The 20,031-nt window shown below is 34.8% G+C and overlaps 1 protein-coding gene across 1 annotated transcript in view; it reads left to right on the forward strand.

Moving 5' to 3' along the window:
* Positions 1–20,031, forward strand: part of TMEM38B (transmembrane protein 38B) — a 53,370-nt gene that overhangs the window by 13,650 nt on the left and 19,689 nt on the right. The window contains exons 3-5 of the mRNA XM_042913341.1: positions 12,039–12,223; positions 13,036–13,123; positions 16,799–16,916. Of these exons, the coding sequence (XP_042769275.1) occupies positions 12,039–12,223; positions 13,036–13,123; positions 16,799–16,916 (391 nt within the window). The remainder of the gene's footprint in view (positions 1–12,038; positions 12,224–13,035; positions 13,124–16,798; positions 16,917–20,031) is intronic.

Genomic DNA, 20,031 nt, shown 5'->3' on the forward strand with positions numbered 1-20,031 from the left:
AGTAGTAGCAATGAGAAGAAGTAATAATGGGAACCTGTGGCAGTGGAAACAAGTAGGAGTAGAATGATAAATGTGATAGCTAATATTTACTGATGTTCACTATATATCAGCTAAATTCTTTATATTCATATTTAATCATAAGGGTCCTATAAGGTAGCCATTATTTTTTGCATTTGACAAGTGAGAAAACTAGGGCATAGAGAAACTTTGCTAAAATTTACATACTTAGTAAGTGATTGAGCTAGGATCAAAACCAGGAAATTTGATTTTAGAGGCTTGACATTTAACAGCCACTGGTTCTCATAGATTTGGGGGGTTTTTTTGTTGTTTTTTTTTTTAAGTAAACTCTACCACCAACATGGGGCTCGAACTCATGACCCTGACATCAGGAGTTGCATGCTTTACCAACTGAGCCAGCCAGGTGCCCCTATCTCAGAGATTTTGTTTAACCATCTCTTAAAGTATAGTCTTTTCACTTCTATGGTTTTTTTTTTTTTTTTTTTTTTTTTAAATTGAAGTACGGTGAACATACAGTGTTATATTAATTTTAGGGGCACAATATAATGTTTCAACAATTCTATACATTACTCATTGCTCATTAAGATAAGTGTACTCTTAATCCCATTCACCTATTTCACCCATCTCCCTACCCACCTGCCATTTGGCAATCAGCAGTTTGTTCTCTGTATTAAAGAGTGTTTTTGTTCTAAACACTCTTTAATTTGTTTAAATTTTGTTCTCCTTTTTTTTTTTTTTTTTTTTTTTGAGAGAGAGAGAGAGAGTGCAAGTGAGCGAGGGACAGAGAGAGAGGGAAAGAAAGAAGTGGGGCTCACCCAAAGTAGGGCTTGTACTCACCTGAAGCGGGGCTCAAGCTCACCTGATGTGGGACTCAAACTCACAAATTGTGAGATCATGACCTGAACCGAAGTCAGATGCTTAACGGACTGAGCCACCCAGGTACCCTGTTTATCTCTCTTTTTTTTTCCCCTTTGTTTTGTTTCTTAAATTCTACATATAAGTGAAACCGTGAGGTATTTGTCTTTCTTTGGCTGACTTATTTATTTAGCTTTATACCATCTAGGTCCATGTTTAACATCACTAATTATCAGGGAAATGCAAATCAAAACTATAATGAGATATCACTTCGTGCTGTCAGAATGTCTAAAATGAAAAACACAAGAAACAAGTGCTGGCAAGGATGTGAAGAAAAAGGAACCCTCATGCACTTTTGGTAGGAATGCACATTGGTGCAGCCACTCTGGAAAACAGTATGGAGGTTCTTCAAAAAATTAAAAATAGAATTACCATATGATCTATCATTTCCACTATCAGGTATATTTACCCAAAGAAAACAAAAAGATACATCCATTTTTATGTTTATTGCAGCATTATTTATAATAGCCAAGTTGTGGAAGCAACTGAAGTGTCCATCCATAGATGGGTGGATAAAGAAGATATGCCATATATATATAGTGGAATATTAGCTGTAAAAAAGAATGAGATATTGTCATTTACAACAACATGGATGGACCTAGAGGATATAATGCTGTATGTTTTAAAAGGCTTTCTCAAGGACTTTTATTTCTATAACAATATTTTAAAAAGATATCGGCATAACATTTATTACAATTTTTTAATGTGTGAAGATGTTAAAGCTATATAAAAAGTAGGATATCCAGAATCTGACTCTTACTGTCACTTCCACTTCTGCTCCTGTGTACTAACCACCATTCTTTCTTGCATGGACAAAATGATTATTTAAAAATAAGTTAGAACATATTACTCTTATGCTCAGTAGTTTCTTATCCGATTAAGAACAAAATCTGGGGGACCTGGGTGGCTCAGTTTGTTGAGCGTTCCACTTTTGATTTTGGCTCAGGTCATGATCCCAGGGTCATGGGATGGAGCCCTGTGTTAAGCACTACACTAAGCATGGAGTCTGCTTAAAATTCTCTTTCTCTCTTTTTCTCTCCTTTTCCCTCCCTTTCCCTCTCCCTCTGCCCCTTTTCCCTGCTTGCACACACTCCCTTTCTCTCTACCAAAGAAAAAAAAAAGAACAAAATCTAAAACTACCATGGCCCGTAAAACTCTATAATCTTCTCTTTCATTCTTTCTGATGTAATCTTTCCATAGTACTCCTGTTCAGTCTGTTCTAGCCACATTGGTTATGCCATTTCTTGAACACAAGGTGTTTTTCTACCTCAGTGCCTTTGTGCTTGCAGTCTTCTCTTTGTAATGCTATTTCCCTGGAAGGCTCATATTTTCTTTTTCAGAGAGGCTTCCCTGACTGAAATAACACCTCCTCTGTCTTGACTATCACATCCTCCTTCCTTCCTTCCTTCCTTCCTTCCTTCCTTCCTTCCTTCCTTCCTTCCTAAATTATTTATTCTGAGGGGGAGAGAGAATCCCAAGCACACTCTGCACTCACAGTGCAGAGCCCAATGTAAGGCTTGAATCCATGAACTATGAGGTTATGACCTGAGCAGAAGTCAGATGCTTAACTAACTAAACCACATCATCCTTTATTTTTCTCCTTAGACTAATTATTATCTGACATATTATCTGTTTATTTCTTTTTATGTTGGTCTGTCTCATTCCACTAAAATAATAGCTTCTCAGAGCAGAGACTTTGTTTTGTAAACTATATGATAATTACTTTTCTTGGTTCAGTAAATATATTGCTAAAGAAATGGACTGCTGTGTATTGTTATATTATAAGGCATTTCTGTAATTGAGTAGCAAGGAAGTACAGATCTTGATTTTTTGATCCCTTAAATGAAATAAACTTACTTGTCTGGGGTGCCTGGGTGGCTCAGTTGGTTGAGCGTCCAACTTCAGCTCAGGTCATAATCTCACAGTTTGTGAGTTCAAGCCCCACATCGGACTCTGTGTTGACAGCTCAGAGCCTGGAGCCTGCTTTTGAGTCTGTCTGTGTCTGTTTCTGCTCCTCCCCTGCTCGTGCTGTCTCAAAAATAAATAAACCTTGACATTTGTGGGGAGTCTGATTACAGTTGTAGGAGAGTATTGATCCCGGTGATGCCGGGCTCGCCACTCCTGGATTTACACCTTCTGATAGCTCTTGCAGGAGTAACCGCTAACCTGGCAACAGATTTTGAAGTCACGAGTCTTAAAATCCTTCTCTCTCCATGGGCCATCTGGCTTCGGTCTTTATGCTGCGAAGCTCCCCCCCACCCTTTTAGATGCTTTTCCTTTAATATTCCATCATTAAAAATATATATATGTCCCATGGGCACCTGGGTGGCTCAGTTGGTTAAGTATCTGAGTTTGGCTCAGGTCATGATCTCACGGTTTGTGAGTTCAAGTCCCTCGTCCCAGCTCTGTGCTGACAGCTTGGAGCTTGGAGCCTGCTTCAGATTCTGTGTCTCCCTGTCTCTGCCCCTCCCCTGCTCTCTCTCCATTTCTCTCAAAAATAAATAAAACATTTAAAAAATTAAAAAAATAAAAAAATATAAACCTTTAAAAAAATTACTTGCCTATAAATGTATGCTTTCTTGGATTAAATGAAAAGGTGTGTTAGAAATGGAAAGTAAGAAATGCATTTTTATATAGTGAATTAATAGAATAATATTTAATTATTTGTTAACCTCGAATCTTTTTTGTTTTAAATTTTTTTTTTTTTTAACATTTATTTATTTTTGAGACAGAGAGAGACAGAGCATGAACGGGGGAGGGGCAGAGAGAGAGGGAGACACAGAATCGGAAGCAGACTCCAGGCTCTGAGCCATCAGCCCAGAGTCCGACGCGGGGCTCGAACTCACAGACTGTGAGATCGTGACCCGAGCTGAAGTCGGACGCTCAACCGACTGAGCCACCCAGGTGCCCCAACCTCGAATCTTTTATTATCCCAATTTTATATTGGAAGAAATTGAGGCTTAGAGAATTGGTGAATGGCAGGGTCTGACTTCAACACCACAAGAAACAAATATTTGGCCTAATGAATTATTATAAAGTATAACCTTGAAACCACTAGCCAAGTCAAGAAATAAGGCTTTGCTATCCGTCCATTCTAGAAGTCTCTTATGTGTGTCCCATGTTCTAATCACAATGATTTTCCCACCTTATATAACCATTACAATAGAACACCATTGTCCTGACTTTTATGATAATCACTTCCTTGTATATTTTTATAATTTTGTCATCCAAATCTTCATCCATAGACACTATAATTTAGTCTTGCCTATTAAAATATTTGATGTCTCTTAAGTCATTTTTGTTTTATAGGTTCCCTCTCCATTCCTTTTTTTTCCCTTATAATTTATTTCTTGAAGAACCATGCCATTTGGCATGCAGAGTTTTCTAAAGTCTGGAATGTGCTGATTGCATACTGATGGTACAGATCATTATATTCTTGTGTTCTCTGTGTTTCCTGAAAATTGGTAGATTGATCCAGAATACAAATCTGATTTAGGTTAGATCTCTTTGGCAAGATCATAAGAGGCCCAAAATACTTGATTTGCTTTCTCTTTTGTTGACATTAGACCTCTTACACTTAATGACTATTTTAAGTAATTGGGAAATGCAGAATGGCAATAGTCTAATTCTGTCCTCTTGTGTATTAGATGGAATAGTATTATAAATAGATATTTCCCACTAATCTATTATTTAGTTACTCAGTTGTAGTATTCATGATAAATCCTTGATTCTTTATCTGTCAGTTTTCATGATAATTGGTCCCCTGTCATCCTCCAAAGGTAACTAGTTTTTGTTGCTTTTTGTTTTTTGGGTAATTATGAACTCATGGATTTGAGCATATTTCATAGGTTTCAATAAATTGTAGTTGTCATTATTGAGGCTTAGATTATTTCATCTTTGGCTGGTGGGAGCTTCTTCACATTGGCTCATCAGACTGATTAGCTCCTTGCTACTTAATATTAGGTTGATTGATCTTCTACTTTTCTTTTGGAATCACTTATTTCTCTAAGGAGCTCTAGTGTCTCTTAGTGAGAAATGGCATTTCAAGACCACAGTTTGAGGTAGAAATAGCCATTGTTATTGGATTGATTACTGTTTCTAAGCTTTCTCAGTGGACAGAGCTAAGAAAAAGAAGGATAAAATTACTCGAGTTAATATTGATATTTCTAATTTAAATTCAAGAGCCTTTATTAAACTTTTCTCTGTTACATATATATCTCCTTTCTTCCACACTAAGAATTTTTTTCTTGAGGGCACAAGACATAATAGAATTAGAATACTCCAATGTTACTCATTGATTTTACTCTGTATTATACACATAATACACAATAACTTTGATGTAACGGTACTAATACTACCAGTGATGTGATTACTGAAAATATATATATTTTTGCATATATACTTCTCTATTCCCATTTTTAAAATAGATGTACTATTCTATATTGTCATAGTTATAATTACTACATGCTATTACTCTTCCCTTCTTACTCTTCATTCAGTCTTAGTTTTACAGCTAATTGTATGTTTAATGCTTTTTACCAGTCCTTATGTCTGTGTCTCTCTAGTAATTTTGGTTGTTTGAAGTTGATTCTCTGGGAGATTCATCACTGAATTTCGTATGTTGGTGTCTGTCTCTTTTGTACTTGAAAGTAGGTATTACTGGATATAAAATAATTGGATCATACTATGTATCTTTGAGGATTTTAAAGTGTTACTCTATTTTCTTGTGTCATAAAGCATTGATGTGATAAAGTCTGATGATCATTTAATTTTCTTTCCCTTATAAGTCATATACTCTTTTTTTCTAGATGCCCAAAAGATTTTTTTCCATTAAAGCCTAATAATTTAAATAAAATAAGTCTTGGTGTGGGTCATTCTGAGTCAGTATTTTTAGGTGTGTGGTATGTTCTTTATAGTAAGTACACATTTTTTTTAATTGGCAAATTTGTTTTAGTATTTGTACTCTTCTTCAGGAACTCCGATGATTGGTATATGACTCTTTGTCTTTCTAAATCAGTGGACTTTTTAAATCTTTTTTTAAATTTAAAATGTTTTTCCCTTTCCCTTTCTATTTCTTTGAAGGTAGTGTTATATTTATTTCTCTTTGTTTTCATTCTGGTTTGTTTTTCATTAATGAGGTGATTTCTTTTCCTTAAAAAAATTTTTTTTTAATGTTTATTTATTTTTGAGAGGGAGAGAGACAGAGTGTGAGCAGGGGAGGGGCAGAGAGAGACACACACACAGAATCTGAAGCAGGCTCCAGGCTCTGAGCTGTTAGCACAGAGCCCAACACGGGGTTCAAACTCGCAAACTATGAGATCATGACCCTGAGCCAAAGTTGGACGCCTGACTGAACCACCCAGGCGCCCCTTCTTTTCCTTTAAATTTTTTTTTTTTCCGAAGGATTATATCTTCAGTTCTCACTTTTTCTAAATCTGATGTTTTTCTTTTATGTGTTGTATCAGTTTTCTTCATGTCTTTAGCTTGTTTCGAAATAGTGGGTTACAGTTTTGATCTGTTTGGTGGACACATTTTCCTGAGTGCTTTCATTGTCTATAGGGATTTATTCTGCTTTTGTTTCTTATAATAAACTTGTGTGTGATTTGACCTTGATACTTTTCCATTGGGCATTTTATGTCGAATTAGATTTCTTAAACTTTTAGGATAAGGTGGAATTCAGGAAACATTTTCTGACTTCATAGATCTCCTGCTTCTGTTGTTTTTATAGTGTTCAAAAGATAAGGACCTGCTTTCTGAGATTTTCTGTCTTTTCCCCTTCCCCAGTTTGGTCTGAACCTTCTCTTTCTTCTTTTGCTCTGTATTGCTCAGTTTTGATTCCACACCAGTGTTTTCTTCACATGGGGCTTATTCTGGGGGAAAGCTTGGGTGGATCAGTTTTGCAAGTTCACGGGGACTAAATTGCTTCATCCCCTTCAGACCTTCTTACTATGGATCCTTTGTGTCACCTGGTATTGGAGAATGCCAGAATATCTCCCAGTTTCAGCTGTTGTTGTTTCCAAATGGGCCTGTTGTGCTTTCTAGTGAATACTCATGAACTATTTTAGAGTTGTTTTGTTCTTGGGTCCATTAGTTGCCACCTACTGCATTCTTCTTTCTGCCAAACAATATAGGTCTTGTGGGTGTTGGTGAATTGTCTCTGCCCATTTGCATTTTGGTATTTGAAGGGATACCTTGTCACATAGTTTTATTTTAAGTGTTGAAGATGGGGTTTTGGTTTTGCCTTCTAGTTGCCCCGTTTTTATGTTGGGTTTTGAAGAGTTCTAAATCTGTGTAGACACTGGTGCCACCATCTGCCCCAAACCCTTGCTGTTATTTTTAATGTCCCTTGTATGCAACCCCCCAACACCTGCCTGATCCCGTTTCCTTTCTTCCTTTCTCAGAGGTAACCATTAGCCTTAATTTTGTGCTTATCATTCCTTTACTTTTTTGTGTACTTGTAGCATATGTGTATATCCCTAAACTATAGTTTTTGAAAGTATTATATATGGAATTATACGTTTGTATTTTTTTTAATATATTTATTTTTGACAGAGAGAGAGAGAGCATACAAACAGGTGAGGTGTAGAGAGAGAGAGAGGAGTACAGAGGATCCAAAGCAGGCTCAGTGCTGACAGCAGAGAGCTCCGCATGGGACTTGAACTCATGAACTGTGAGATCATGACCTGAGCTGAAGACGGGTGCTTAACCGACTGAGCCACCCAGGTGCCCCCATATGTGTGTATTTTTTAGTGACTTGCTGTTTTTGGTCACCCTCTGTTCCTGAGATCCGATCTTATTGTATATGGTTGTAATTTATTAATTTTCACTGTATAGCATACTAGAATTAACTGTCATAGTTTATTCATCTGTTCCTCTGTCGACAGAGACTTGTTTCCAGTCTTTTCCCCCCCCATTACAGGGTTGTCAAGAACATTCTTGTATGTACTTACTGGCACATGAGCAAGGTTTTCTCTTGTATTTGCTTAAGAGTAGATTTATTGAGTTACAGGGAAAGTGATTCTTAAACTCTGCTAGATAATGGCAAATCATTTCTCATGGTAGTTAACTATTTTACATTTCTGTTGTATTGCACCCAACCTAAGAACTGGACTTTACCAATAATTTACGTATATTTCTTTTCCCCTGTCCCATTTCTCTGCACTTTTCCTACATATAACCTCTATGTTTGTGTTTATCTTACTTTTCTAAAAAGTGTATCATACATATGATTATCTACACAGTAAGTTTTTAGTTTTACTTCTTTTTGGCCCTATTTTAAAATGGGGTATTGCACTGTATATAGTTCTCTGGGACTTGTTTTTTTGTTTTCACTCAATATTATGTTACTAAGATTTACATGTGTTTATTCATGTGGTCGTTCATTCCTTCTCATGCTGTATAATTTATTATATGAATATTTATATTTTATTCTGCTAATGAGCATTGTTATTGGCTGTAAAACAATAACAGCTGCTGATGTAGTATTCACTATGTTCTAGACACTTTTCTTATTGCTTTGTATATATTACCCCTTTAAACCTTATAAGAACCTTGTGAGATAGGTACAATTTTATTCTCATTTTTCAGATGATGTAACTGAGGCAAGATGGGTTAAGTCACTTTCCCAAGGTGTCACAGATATCTAGTAGTTGGGGCCAGGATTCAAATCTAGGCTGTCTTTAGTTGGCTCTTATTGTTTTGGATTCTGGAAATACAGGCAATATCTCTGTCTTTTCAGACTCTTAAATATAAAAAATGATACTTGTTTAAAGACAGTATTTTTTACTGTTTTCTTTTTTAAGGTTTTAATAGTGAGAAAAAAATGTTATAATCTTTGCTTTATTTGATTTTAATTTGAGAGATGAAATGATGTTTGGAATGTACTTCAAACTCTAGCAAGCTAAACTACGGGATTCTGTGAATGCCCTTATTGGAAAGGCCATCTTTATTTAGCACAATAGCTCACAGTGCTCACATGTGGATATTAGCACCATCTACTGGCAACGGGAAACAATAACTTGTTATGTCATAGTACAGTATTGTTTGGAAGAGATGTATATACCTTTATAGGATTTTTCTTTTTGAAAACTGTTTCTGGGGATATTAATATTTTGTAATTTTTCTGTGTATTGGGTTTTGTACCCCAGTTTGATTTCCTTCAACTTCCAAGTATCAACTATTAAATATTGCACATTTGCATAACTGAGACTGCATTATTTTGAGGAAAAATATAAGAAAAGGTATGGCTTTATAGGTCTGTAATTCTTTGTCTTTTTCAAAGCATACACAAAATACATAAACTTATTAATTTGTTGGAATAATAAGAGCAAGAGCAAAGCTGTCATATTGGACTAATATGAACTTTATTTAGTTTGTCATTCTGTTTTGGCTTAGTTAAGTAAAACTGTCTTTTGTAGTCAGAGGAGTGGAATTAGTAGTAGAATGAAAACAGAATTCTCTTACTAACTGTGGGAAACTTCTCTCTGCTAAGCTCTTGGTATTAACCTAAATTCTACTTTTCATCTTTCAATTGTTTATGGCTTGGCATCTTATTATATACTATTTAGACTAACTTCTATTATTTTAAACTTCTATTGTTTACTATTTTTCTCTCTCTTTTAACTTATGTGACTTAAAAATGTTTGAGAAATCAGTTGCCTTCTCATTCTATTTCTTGTCTGATATGTTCCATTTATTCCTCTTTTCCAATATGTTTTCTTTAGATACTTTACAAGTAAAGTATAGAGGAAGAATGGCTATTTAGGGAGCCATTGGTCTGATACGTTTACTTGTGAATCTACTGAGAACAGCAGTCAGTTGTTTTTTTACCCTGTGGCTATTTAACACTGTAAATGAGAACTGTTTTTTGTTTAAGATGTTAGATTATTGTAGGTATACTTTAGAAATATCTGAATAAATAGGATAAAGACTTGTTTATTTGAAAACAGCAGTAATTACAGATTTTAGACCATATACCATAATGTCACATAGTTGGATATAAAAGTCCAAGGTTGCTAGTAGTTGAGGTTTTTAACTCATCGTAAAGATAGTCTTGGTTAGAGAATGAAAATGGGGTCATTTGTATTCTCTTTTAGCTTTTGTTGTTTCTTTGAGTTGTTTATTTTGGAACATTCATTCCTGCTAAAGTGAAATCTAATTTCCCTTTCTTAATATGATCTGCGGTGGATACCAAAGTATTTTTATTATATTTTAAAATGTTTTTAAAAATTACTTAAGTGTAATTTTTCCCTCCAATACGTAACTGACTTCCTTATTTTATATTTAAAAAAGTTTTTTTCAACATTTATTTATTTTTGAGAGACAGAGACAAAGCATGAGGGGGGGAGGGGCAGAGAGAGAGAGAGGGAGACACAGAATCTGAAGCAGGCTCCAGGCTCTGAGCTGTTAGCACAGAGCCCAATGCAGGGCTTGAACCCACAAACTGTGAGATCATGACCCAGGCCGAAGTCAGACACTTAAGTGACTGAGCTAATGAGGTGCCCCCCCCTTATTCTATATTTAATGAGAGAAGTGTATAGAGGCTCTCAAAATACATGAACATATAAAATTTTTAAATTGAGTTATTTCAAAATGATTTTTATTACCCTCAGATAATTTATTCCTTTCTCTCAAATTCTTTAATTATCAACTAATTCTTTAACTTGATATATTTTGTATTTTGTCTCCAGATTAACTGCTAATAAATGGTTTAATTTAGAGCTGTTTTTCATCGTGCTGAGTTTTAGGTGAGAGGGTAATAAAATGAATGATTACTGCCATCTAAGGACTATTGTAACTTATTATGTTATAGAGAAAAATGTATAAAGAGATATGTTGAGGCATAAGAACTGATTTGTTTTAGTTGTACAGAGCCAACAGAATTTAGTCTGAACTGAGAATATTAAAATGAAACTCCCAAAGTCAATGTACATGGTAGTATTTGACTGGGACCTTGGAGAATAGGAAGGAATTGGTAAGTGGAGATGAAGAGAGGGTGCCTCAGCCTGAACAAACCATTGCATCCTGCATTGGATCTCTGAAGTAGTATTTATAAAATTTCACATTCCATGAATACTTTTGGGAATTCTGACTTTATGAATCATGAATTGTGGTAAGGCTAACAACTTATTTTGGAAGAGATATAATACTTCATTCACGTGGTGTCTTCTGTATCACTCCGCTAGAAAGAAGATTATGTTCTGCTTTAAGCACACAATTGTCTGCCAGAGAGTACTGTAGGAATGGGAAGAAAAAACTAGTGTGTTTCCCAATTGACACTATTGGTAAACTGTTTGAATGGATGCTTAGAATAAATGAGGCTTCAAAAAGTAATTTACCTGAGGAGTTATTCTTAAACTAGTATCACAATTTAATTGAAGAACAGTTTCATATACCTTCACCTGTATGAAAAAATATTTTTCCTCAACACAAATCTGTCTCCTTGAGAGCTATGACTTTTCTTTGCATGAGTCTTAGTTTATGTAGAACACAAAAGGACACAGGTGAAGATGTTAATAGGGTTGAAATGCAGGGCTCTTCTGTAATTCCTTTTCCCAGAAAATGACACTCTAGCTAGAAAAGTCCCTATCCTAAAAGCGATTGTACATGTCCTTCATTTTGTTAGTGGATTTAGCACTTACCTTCTAGAAGAGTGTAGGCACAAATGAGGCCCTCTGTAAATACTTTTTGCATATATACAGTATTCAGAAGTCTAAATAAGATGAAATTCCCCTTTGATCATATATTTTGGGCAGATTATTACATATGCCTCCTATGATTAGAAAAATTGACTCTACTCAATCTGTGGTCTTCTTAGGTCAAATTCCTTGTTTATGTGGATAATTCAGTTTGTTGCATTTGCCACATTGTTATTGCATATATTCTGGGTTGTTGTTCTTCTGATTTAATTGTTTAAAATCCAAGCTTACTCAACTAAATTGAGTATATATTTAAGTATTTGTTAAATAATTTTGTACTTACATTTATGTATTAAAACATTTATATATTAACATTTATTTAAAATTTATAAAATGTGTCTTAAAATATTTTTATTATAAATAGTTATATTTTACTTATATATTAAATCATTTAAATTTTCATTTCAGGTATATTACATTTTTTTGCCCATGTGACCTAGTTTCCCAGGGCTATTCTTTCCTACCTGTTCAACTCTTGGCTGCGGGAATGAAGGAAGTGACCAGAACTTGGAAAATAGTAGGTGGAGTCACACATGCAAATAACTATTACAAAAATGGCTGGATAGTCATGATAGCTGTTGGATGGGCCCGAGGTAATATTAACAATATGTGTTTTTAAATAATCTGTTATTGATATACTACTGCTACTGAACAATTCTGTATTTACATTAATGAGGACAACATACTTTAGTAACTGTAGTTTTGGAAGTAGGAAGTCTTTTTTTCTGTTGGCTAGTAAAGTAAATTCATAACTGGCATTTTCACTAGTACTAGTCATCAGCCATTATTTTGAGCCTATCTTACTATATAAAATTTTTACTATTGGTTTGATTAGTAGTCCAGAACCAGAGGGATTCATAGTTAATTAAGGTATAGTATAGTGCCAGTATAAATAAATTTACTTCAGAGATTATGTAAAGAAATTATATAAGAAATTTCTTTTTTGTGTTTTTTTCCATCCTGAATAACTAAAAGTAGTAAATATGCTTGGTTATGGGTTCCTCTTCACTTTACATCACTTACCTTCATTGTTGAGTTCTTTCGTATGTAGAAATTGAATAAATTTCTCTAATCTCTTGTTATATTGTACTGCACCTAAAACTGATATCAGGGAAGGAAATAATAAAGCAGAAAATTTTATTTTTCAGGCAAAGAACATCTTTGTGCTTGAGGCCCCATTTTTTAACCTTAATTATGGTGCAGTAGACAGTTGCCACGCTGATGAACAGGAAGAATTGCAATTGTCTCAGTACCATAAATGTACAAGGAAACTTTTTGTCCCTCCTCAAAATTATATTTTGAGGATCTTCTTGGAACTTTACATCAGGAGATAGAATTACAGCTTTGTTTCAAATGTTTTCTCCATAAAATTTGACTAAATATTCTTGTTTTATTTTATTTTTAGGTGCAGGTGGTAGCATTATCACGAATTTTGAGCAGTTGGTAAAAGGAGGTTGGAAACCAGAAGCTAATGAATGGCTGAAGATGTCCTAGTGAGTAGGTATAAACTAGACCGAGACCAGCTTTTTATCTTTAGATCTTACCAGATTTCTTAATGTGGAGGCAATGGAGCTGAAAAAAATTAACAGTCATAATAATGGAAGACAGTCAGGAAACTTGTTCTTTCAAGAAGCCTGCTCTCTCAGATGTAGTTTTTAAAATAAATATTGATTCTTTTCTCTGGGGATTCCTCCCCTTAGAAAATAAAACCAAACAAAAACTTTTGGATTGTTACAGGGTTGTGGGAATGGTGTGTATTTATGAAGAGAGAACTACATAGGAACCCACTTCTGTGGATGGAAATGAATCCGTTGCAGGCTCTTGTCATTTTCATTAATGACTACAATATCACTCAGATTTCAAATTACACGTTCTGGTAGTAAAATGTCAAGCTTATGGGAACAAATCAATCCATTATCAATCCAAATCAATCCCCTGTTGCTTTAAAAATGAGAGTTGAGCTTAATTACACATAAGGAAAGATTAGAGGAAATAAACTATAATTGTTATAAATGGAGCAAACAAGGCCTTGATTGATAAGTTATAAGTAAGGCATTAGTGATATTCAAGGGAAATTTTTCTCCTTTTGAGTATATGTCTCAAAATGTCTTCCATAAAACATTTCTTGGTGTTTTATAACCAAAATCAAATTGTTTCTCCTTTGTTCAGAACTTTGGAATGTCTCCCCAGATGGCCTGTAAAACCCTCCAAGATCTGCCTTTCCCTCATACCATATTTGCTTTGACTTCATTTCTTACTATTCTCTCCTTCTCCTTTGCTTATATCCTTGAACAGGCCAGGTAACCTGCACGTATTCTTCAACAAATCTATGAGTAGACAATAAATATTAGATAAAATGAATGAATGATCAGTTGGTCAAGTGAGATTAATCATTAGTTCATTATGCTATTTTGTGTATGTGTATGTATATATCTATTATCTATTACCAAATACTTTTGCATAGTAGAGAAAGCCTATATGATGTTAGAGAATACATATATTGTCATAAACAGAACATTGGTAGAATTACGAACGTTAAAGGTGCTGGTGAGGGCTCAAGGAAATGAGCATGATATTGGAAAGTGGAGGAGATGTGATACAGTTATAGAGTGGCAGAAAAATTACTTGAATTGTGTGCTACAGTTGTGTATGGAAAGTAATTTGTAAGCAGTGAACTTGTCTATTTGGCTGAGGAGATTTTGAAGCTGTGTTAAAGGTCTGTCTGGTTTCTTCTTGATGCTTATAGTAAAGTGAGAGATGAAAGAGTTGAACTGCTGAACAAAGAAACCAAGACTGTAATAATTTGGAAAATTCTCAGCCTATCCAGATTGCAAAAGATGATAAAATTAAGAGATTGACTTTTAGGACAGTCTGTGGTGGAGAGAAGGTAAAGGGTCTGTCTGGAAAACTTTTGCTAGTGTTAAAGAAATTAGGTGTGTGACTCATGGATCCATTCAGCCAACACAACACAAGCCAGGAATAGACATGAGATTATCCAGGAAAGGTATGTGGAGGACCATCTTAACTAATGGCATGGATCCCTGTGTCATATACTGGAGACCCACAAGGTTTTTGAAAACATTGTATCAGTAGAAACACTGCCAGCTTGCACTGAGAAGGACAGAGATAAGATGAAATAAAAGAAGGCTGTCAGCTCCGAAAATTCTATAGGCAGGAAACAGGCTTGATAAAACTGTTCAGCTGCAAACATGTGTTACCCTTCAAGGAAAAGAAGGAATGGATTTCAGCTGGGAGCCATGGGCCTATTTTAGTATATGTGCTGCAGAAGCAAGCACTGAGAGCCGTGAGCCTAGAGCCCTGAGCTCAGACCCGTAGGCTGGAGTCCAGGTGCAAAATCCAGAGCCATAAGTGCAGAAGTTCGAGTTGCAGACTCAGATGGTGGAGCCTGATGTCACAGGATTATTCCCAGGCTTTGAAACCTTGAAACCTAATTGAATTGGCTCTGCTGGGTTTTGAAATTGCATAGGACCAGTGACTTCTTTCTTCTTTTCATTTTCTCCCTTTTGGAGTTGGAATGTCTCTAATTATTACCCTATACCTATCCCACTATTGTATTTTGGATGCAGATAAGCTCATTTTCTAGTTTCATAGGCAACTAATACAAGAATACTTTTTTAAATGCATCCTGATCTTCCAAACCAGTCTCATTGACATTTTCCTAAATCTCAGCCCTTCTCCAATCCCCTGCCCCATTTTATTGTCTACAAAATCATTGCTTTTCAAATTCAGTGCTTCTGAATTTATGCTCTAAGGGAATGCAATCCAAAATGGAATGTGCGTGTGCTCAGAGGATACCCATAATGAGGCACTGTGGTACAGAATCTAAACTATTAGAAACAAAGATTAGTAAAATGACATTAAGATAAAAAGTAATTCCTTTTACCTCATCTTTTAAAAATGTCCATTTGATAAATACATAAATAGTTTGGTGTACATTTTTAATACATTATGTGTATATTTAATTTATAACTTAATTGATAAACATGTATTAGGGAGTGTCATAAAACCCCCTTTTTTTAACCAGTAGGGATGTGCAGTTAATAAGTTTTAGAGACCAGGTGGCCTGGTGGTTTCAGTCAGTTAAGTGTCCAACTTTGGCTCAGGTCATGATCTTGTGGTCCATGAGTTCGAGCCCCATGTTGGGCTCTGTGCTGACAGCTGGGAGCCTGGAGCCTGCTTCAGATTCTGTGTCTTCCTCTCTCTCTGCCCCTCCCTCACTTGCTCACTCGCTCTCTCTCAAAAATAAATAAATATTAAAACAAAATTTTAAAAAAAGTTTGAGAGACCATTGTTCCAGAACATTAATGCTGCACAGTCAATCGTTAAGCAAGGTCTAAAGCCCTGTTGCCCAAACCTAACCCTATTTTGAACTCAGTCCTTAGCTTGTAATAAATAAATAGGTAATTTTTCATAAAATGGCTTATAGTGACTTTTAAATTTGCCATATTTTGCAGTATGGCATTCTAAGAGTTTATCATTTATATTTCTCTAGTTGTAAACATAAGCTAAATAATGATCTGTTACTGAGGTATACTTTAAATGTGTGGCATATATATAATATGAAAGTAATGCTTTGTGCTGGAGTTACCCAAGTAATTGTGCTGGATGTGGCTCATACTGTTGTATGAGAGCTGGTTGTGTGTGTCTATCTCTTCTCCATTCTGCACAGCAGCCTGAAATTGACTGCGATGGGAGTATCTACACCATGGAAATGGGAAAATACTATGTAAATCAGGGCTTGCTTTTTTCCTTCTCCCACCTGACTGAAGGAGCTTGTTTAGCACTGTAAGGACTAATCTGCTTTTTTCTAAGTCATACTGTGGAACATGGGACTTTCATATCTTTGTAAAAAAGTAGTATATGGTCAAATGTGTTTCAGAAGTACTGTAAATAGAAATGAACTCTTTTTATCAGAGTCACAATATGTGTGAACATTCTAAGATCTCTGATACTTTATCAGAGTGAAATTATACTTTATATAATGTAGCACTTGTAAAACTTGAGAAGTATATTCATAGAACTCTTTTTCATCTATTACTAACTCATGGGTATATTAAATGAATATTTTTCAGAGTACTCTTTGAGAAATCTAGAGATGGATCATGTATGTTTATTACTTACTGACTTAAAATGGATTTTCTTTTCAGCCCTGCCAAGGTAACCCTACTGGGGTCAGTTATCTTCACATTCCAGCACGCCAAACACCTGGCAGTATCAAGGCATAATCTTATGTTCCTTTATACCATGTTTCTTGTGGCCACAAAGGTAAGAATTCAAAGTAGCTATAAATCCATATTACAAATGCTTTATAACCAGAATTCTGCATATTAGGCAAGTAACAGGAACATTTACTTTTTCTGTTGTTACAGTCTAAAAAGGTAAATTTTGGGTTGTTTATTCAGCGCACCCATGACTTTTTGAAACATAGCTCCTGGATGATTCCACATTTGATTTATGCTGAGGCTATCATGAAAGATTTGCAGATAGTCTAATAAATGTTGGAGGCCAGAATAGTGGAAATAGCTATAGCTGATCAGAGTGCAGACAGCAATGTCTCATTTGTAAAATGGGATACTTAGATGTTCTCTGAGGTTCCTTAAAGCTTTAACATTTCAAAATTTTATAGTGGGGCATATTTGTGTGTAGTCTCTTGTATTATTATTGCCTTGTTGGAAGCTTTATTCTGTCTTGAAGATAGGAGGTAGTGTGGTGTAAGATCACAGGTTTTGGAGACAGGCAATCTTAAGTTCAAATCCTAGCTTTGCTATCTAATTCCTGAATAGGCAAGTCACTTAATGTCTCTGAATCCTCATTTCCTCATCTTCATTATACGATTGTTGAGAGGATTGGAGATGGTGCATGTCTTTCTATTACTGGGACGTATCTTATGAATTTTATTAGCTGTATCATGAGTCTAATTCTGATTATCGTTACTCTTACCATTATTAAATATTGTTCCCTATTCAAAAGTAGACGGTTGGTTTAAAAATATGAGTATTATTTAAATGTAGAGGAATTTTATAGCTAACTCTCAGCCTAGGTATTTTTGGGTAAAAACTTACCTATTGGATTCTTAAAAGGAAGACAGTATATATTAAATAAATTTATATCTTAGAAAGAACCAAGTCACTATAGGGATAGTTTATTTTTGTTTCAGTAGTCCTACTATGGAGGTGATCTGTGGCTGTAATTCAAGTACTTCAAATATCTGAGGCAAAATCTCTTCATATGTGTCCTCTTCCAGTCCTCAACATTTTGAGCTGTATGTATTTTTTTGTAACAGCTTATTGAGATATATGTTACATACTGTAAAATTCATCCATTTAAGTGTACATTTCAGTGTTTTTTTTTTTTTATATATTCACAGAATTGTGCAGCTGTCACCACAATCAGTATTAAAACATTTTCATCACTCCAAAAAAGAAACATCATGCACATTACCAGTTACTTCACATTTTCCCTCAGTCCCCCCAAATGTAGGCAACCACTGATCTACTCTCTGTCTCTCTAAATTTGCCTATTTGACATTTCATGTGATTGCTATCATACAATGTGTCCTTGTGACTTGTTTCTTTCACTTACCATGTTTTTGAGGTTCATCCATGTTGTAGTATGCATTAGTATGTTATTCCTTTTTATTGCCAAATAATAGTCCATTGTATGGATATACCACATTCTGTTTATCCATTGGTTGATGAATATTTGGGTTTTATTTTTTTGGCTAATAGGAATAATGAGCTGTGAGCATTCATGTAGTTTTTTGTGTGGATATGTGTTTCATTTCTTTTGGGTGTAATATAGAAACGGACTAGATAATAGAGTAATGCTGTGTTTAACCTTTGAGGAGCTAACAGACAGTTTTCCATGGTGGCTTCATCATTTTACATTCCCACCAGCAAAGTATGAAAATTCTAATTTCACATACCATCATCAATGCTTGTCTTTTTTATTAGAGCCATTCTAGTGGTTGTGATGACTGATGACTAATGGTATTGAACATTTTTTCATGTGTTTATTTGTATATCTTTGGAAAAATGTCTATTCAGATCATTTGCCCATTTTTTAATGTGTCATTTGTCTTTTTAATGTTGAGTTGTAAGAATTCCTCATATATTTTGGACCCTAGACCCTTACTAGATTTCTGATTTATAGATATTTTCTCCCATTCTGTGGGTTGTCCTTTCACTTTCTTGTTTTTGGAAGTGCAAATTTCTAAAATTTGATGAAGTCAAATTTACTTATTTTCTCTTTTGTTGTATATGTCTTGATGTCATATCTAAGACACTGTTGCCAAATCCAAGGTCAAGGTCAAAAAGATTATCTCTATGTTTTCTTCTACAAGTTATATAGTTTTAGCTCTAATTTAGCTCTGTGATGTATTTTGAAATGATTTTTGGGTATGGTATGAGAAAGGATTCAATTAAACTTCATTCTTTTACATTCTGTGGCTACGTAGCTTTACATTCTTGAAGATTCTGTGGGTATCTATTCATCCTAGTATTATGTATTGAAAAGACTGTTCTTTCCCTCATTGAATTGTCTTGGTACCCTTGCTGAAAATCAATTGTAAATGTGAGGGTATTTTTCTGGATTCTCACTTTTGTTCCCTTCATCTATTTACTTATCCTTCTGCTAGTACCACATTATCTTAATTATTTTAGCATTGTAGTTAGTTTTGATATTGAGAAGTATGAATCCTCTGAGTTTGTTCTTTCTAAGGATTGTTTTGACCTACTAGGTCATTTGCATTTCCATATAAATTTTAGGTTTAACTTCATAATTTCTGCAAAGAAGATCAGATCATATTTTCATAGAGATTGCCTTGAATCTGAAAATAAGTTTGGGAGTATTGTTGTCTTAACACTTTTAAGGCTTTCAAACAATCAACACAGATGTCTTTACATTTATTAGGTCTTTTAAAGTATTTTTTTCATGATGCTTTCAGTGTATGAGTCATACATATCCTTTTGTTAAATTTATTCATAAGTGTTTTATTCTGTTTGATGCTATAGTAAGTGGAATTGTACATTGCAAACATGTAGAAATAAAATTGATTTTTGATCTTTCATTCTATAACCTTGCTAATAAACTTGTTTGTTAGCTCCAGTAGGCTTTATGGGGGTTTTTTTTGGTGTGGATTCCTTAGGGTTTTGTATATTCAAGATCATGTCATCTGCAAATAGAGGATAGTTTTACTTCTTTTTTTTTTTTTTTTCAGTCTGCATGTCTTCTATCTAATTTTCTTGTGCAGTTGCCCTGGATAGAACCTCTAGTACAATGTTTAATTGAAATAGGATGAACATCCTTTTCTTTTTCCTGATTTTAAGAAGAAGCCAGTTAGTCTTTCACTATCTTAAGTCTTTCTCTATTAAGTATATTA

The sequence above is a fragment of the Panthera leo genome, chromosome D4 (genome assembly GCF_018350215.1).
Source record: "Panthera leo isolate Ple1 chromosome D4, P.leo_Ple1_pat1.1, whole genome shotgun sequence".
Classification (NCBI taxonomy): domain Eukaryota; kingdom Metazoa; phylum Chordata; class Mammalia; order Carnivora; family Felidae; genus Panthera; species Panthera leo.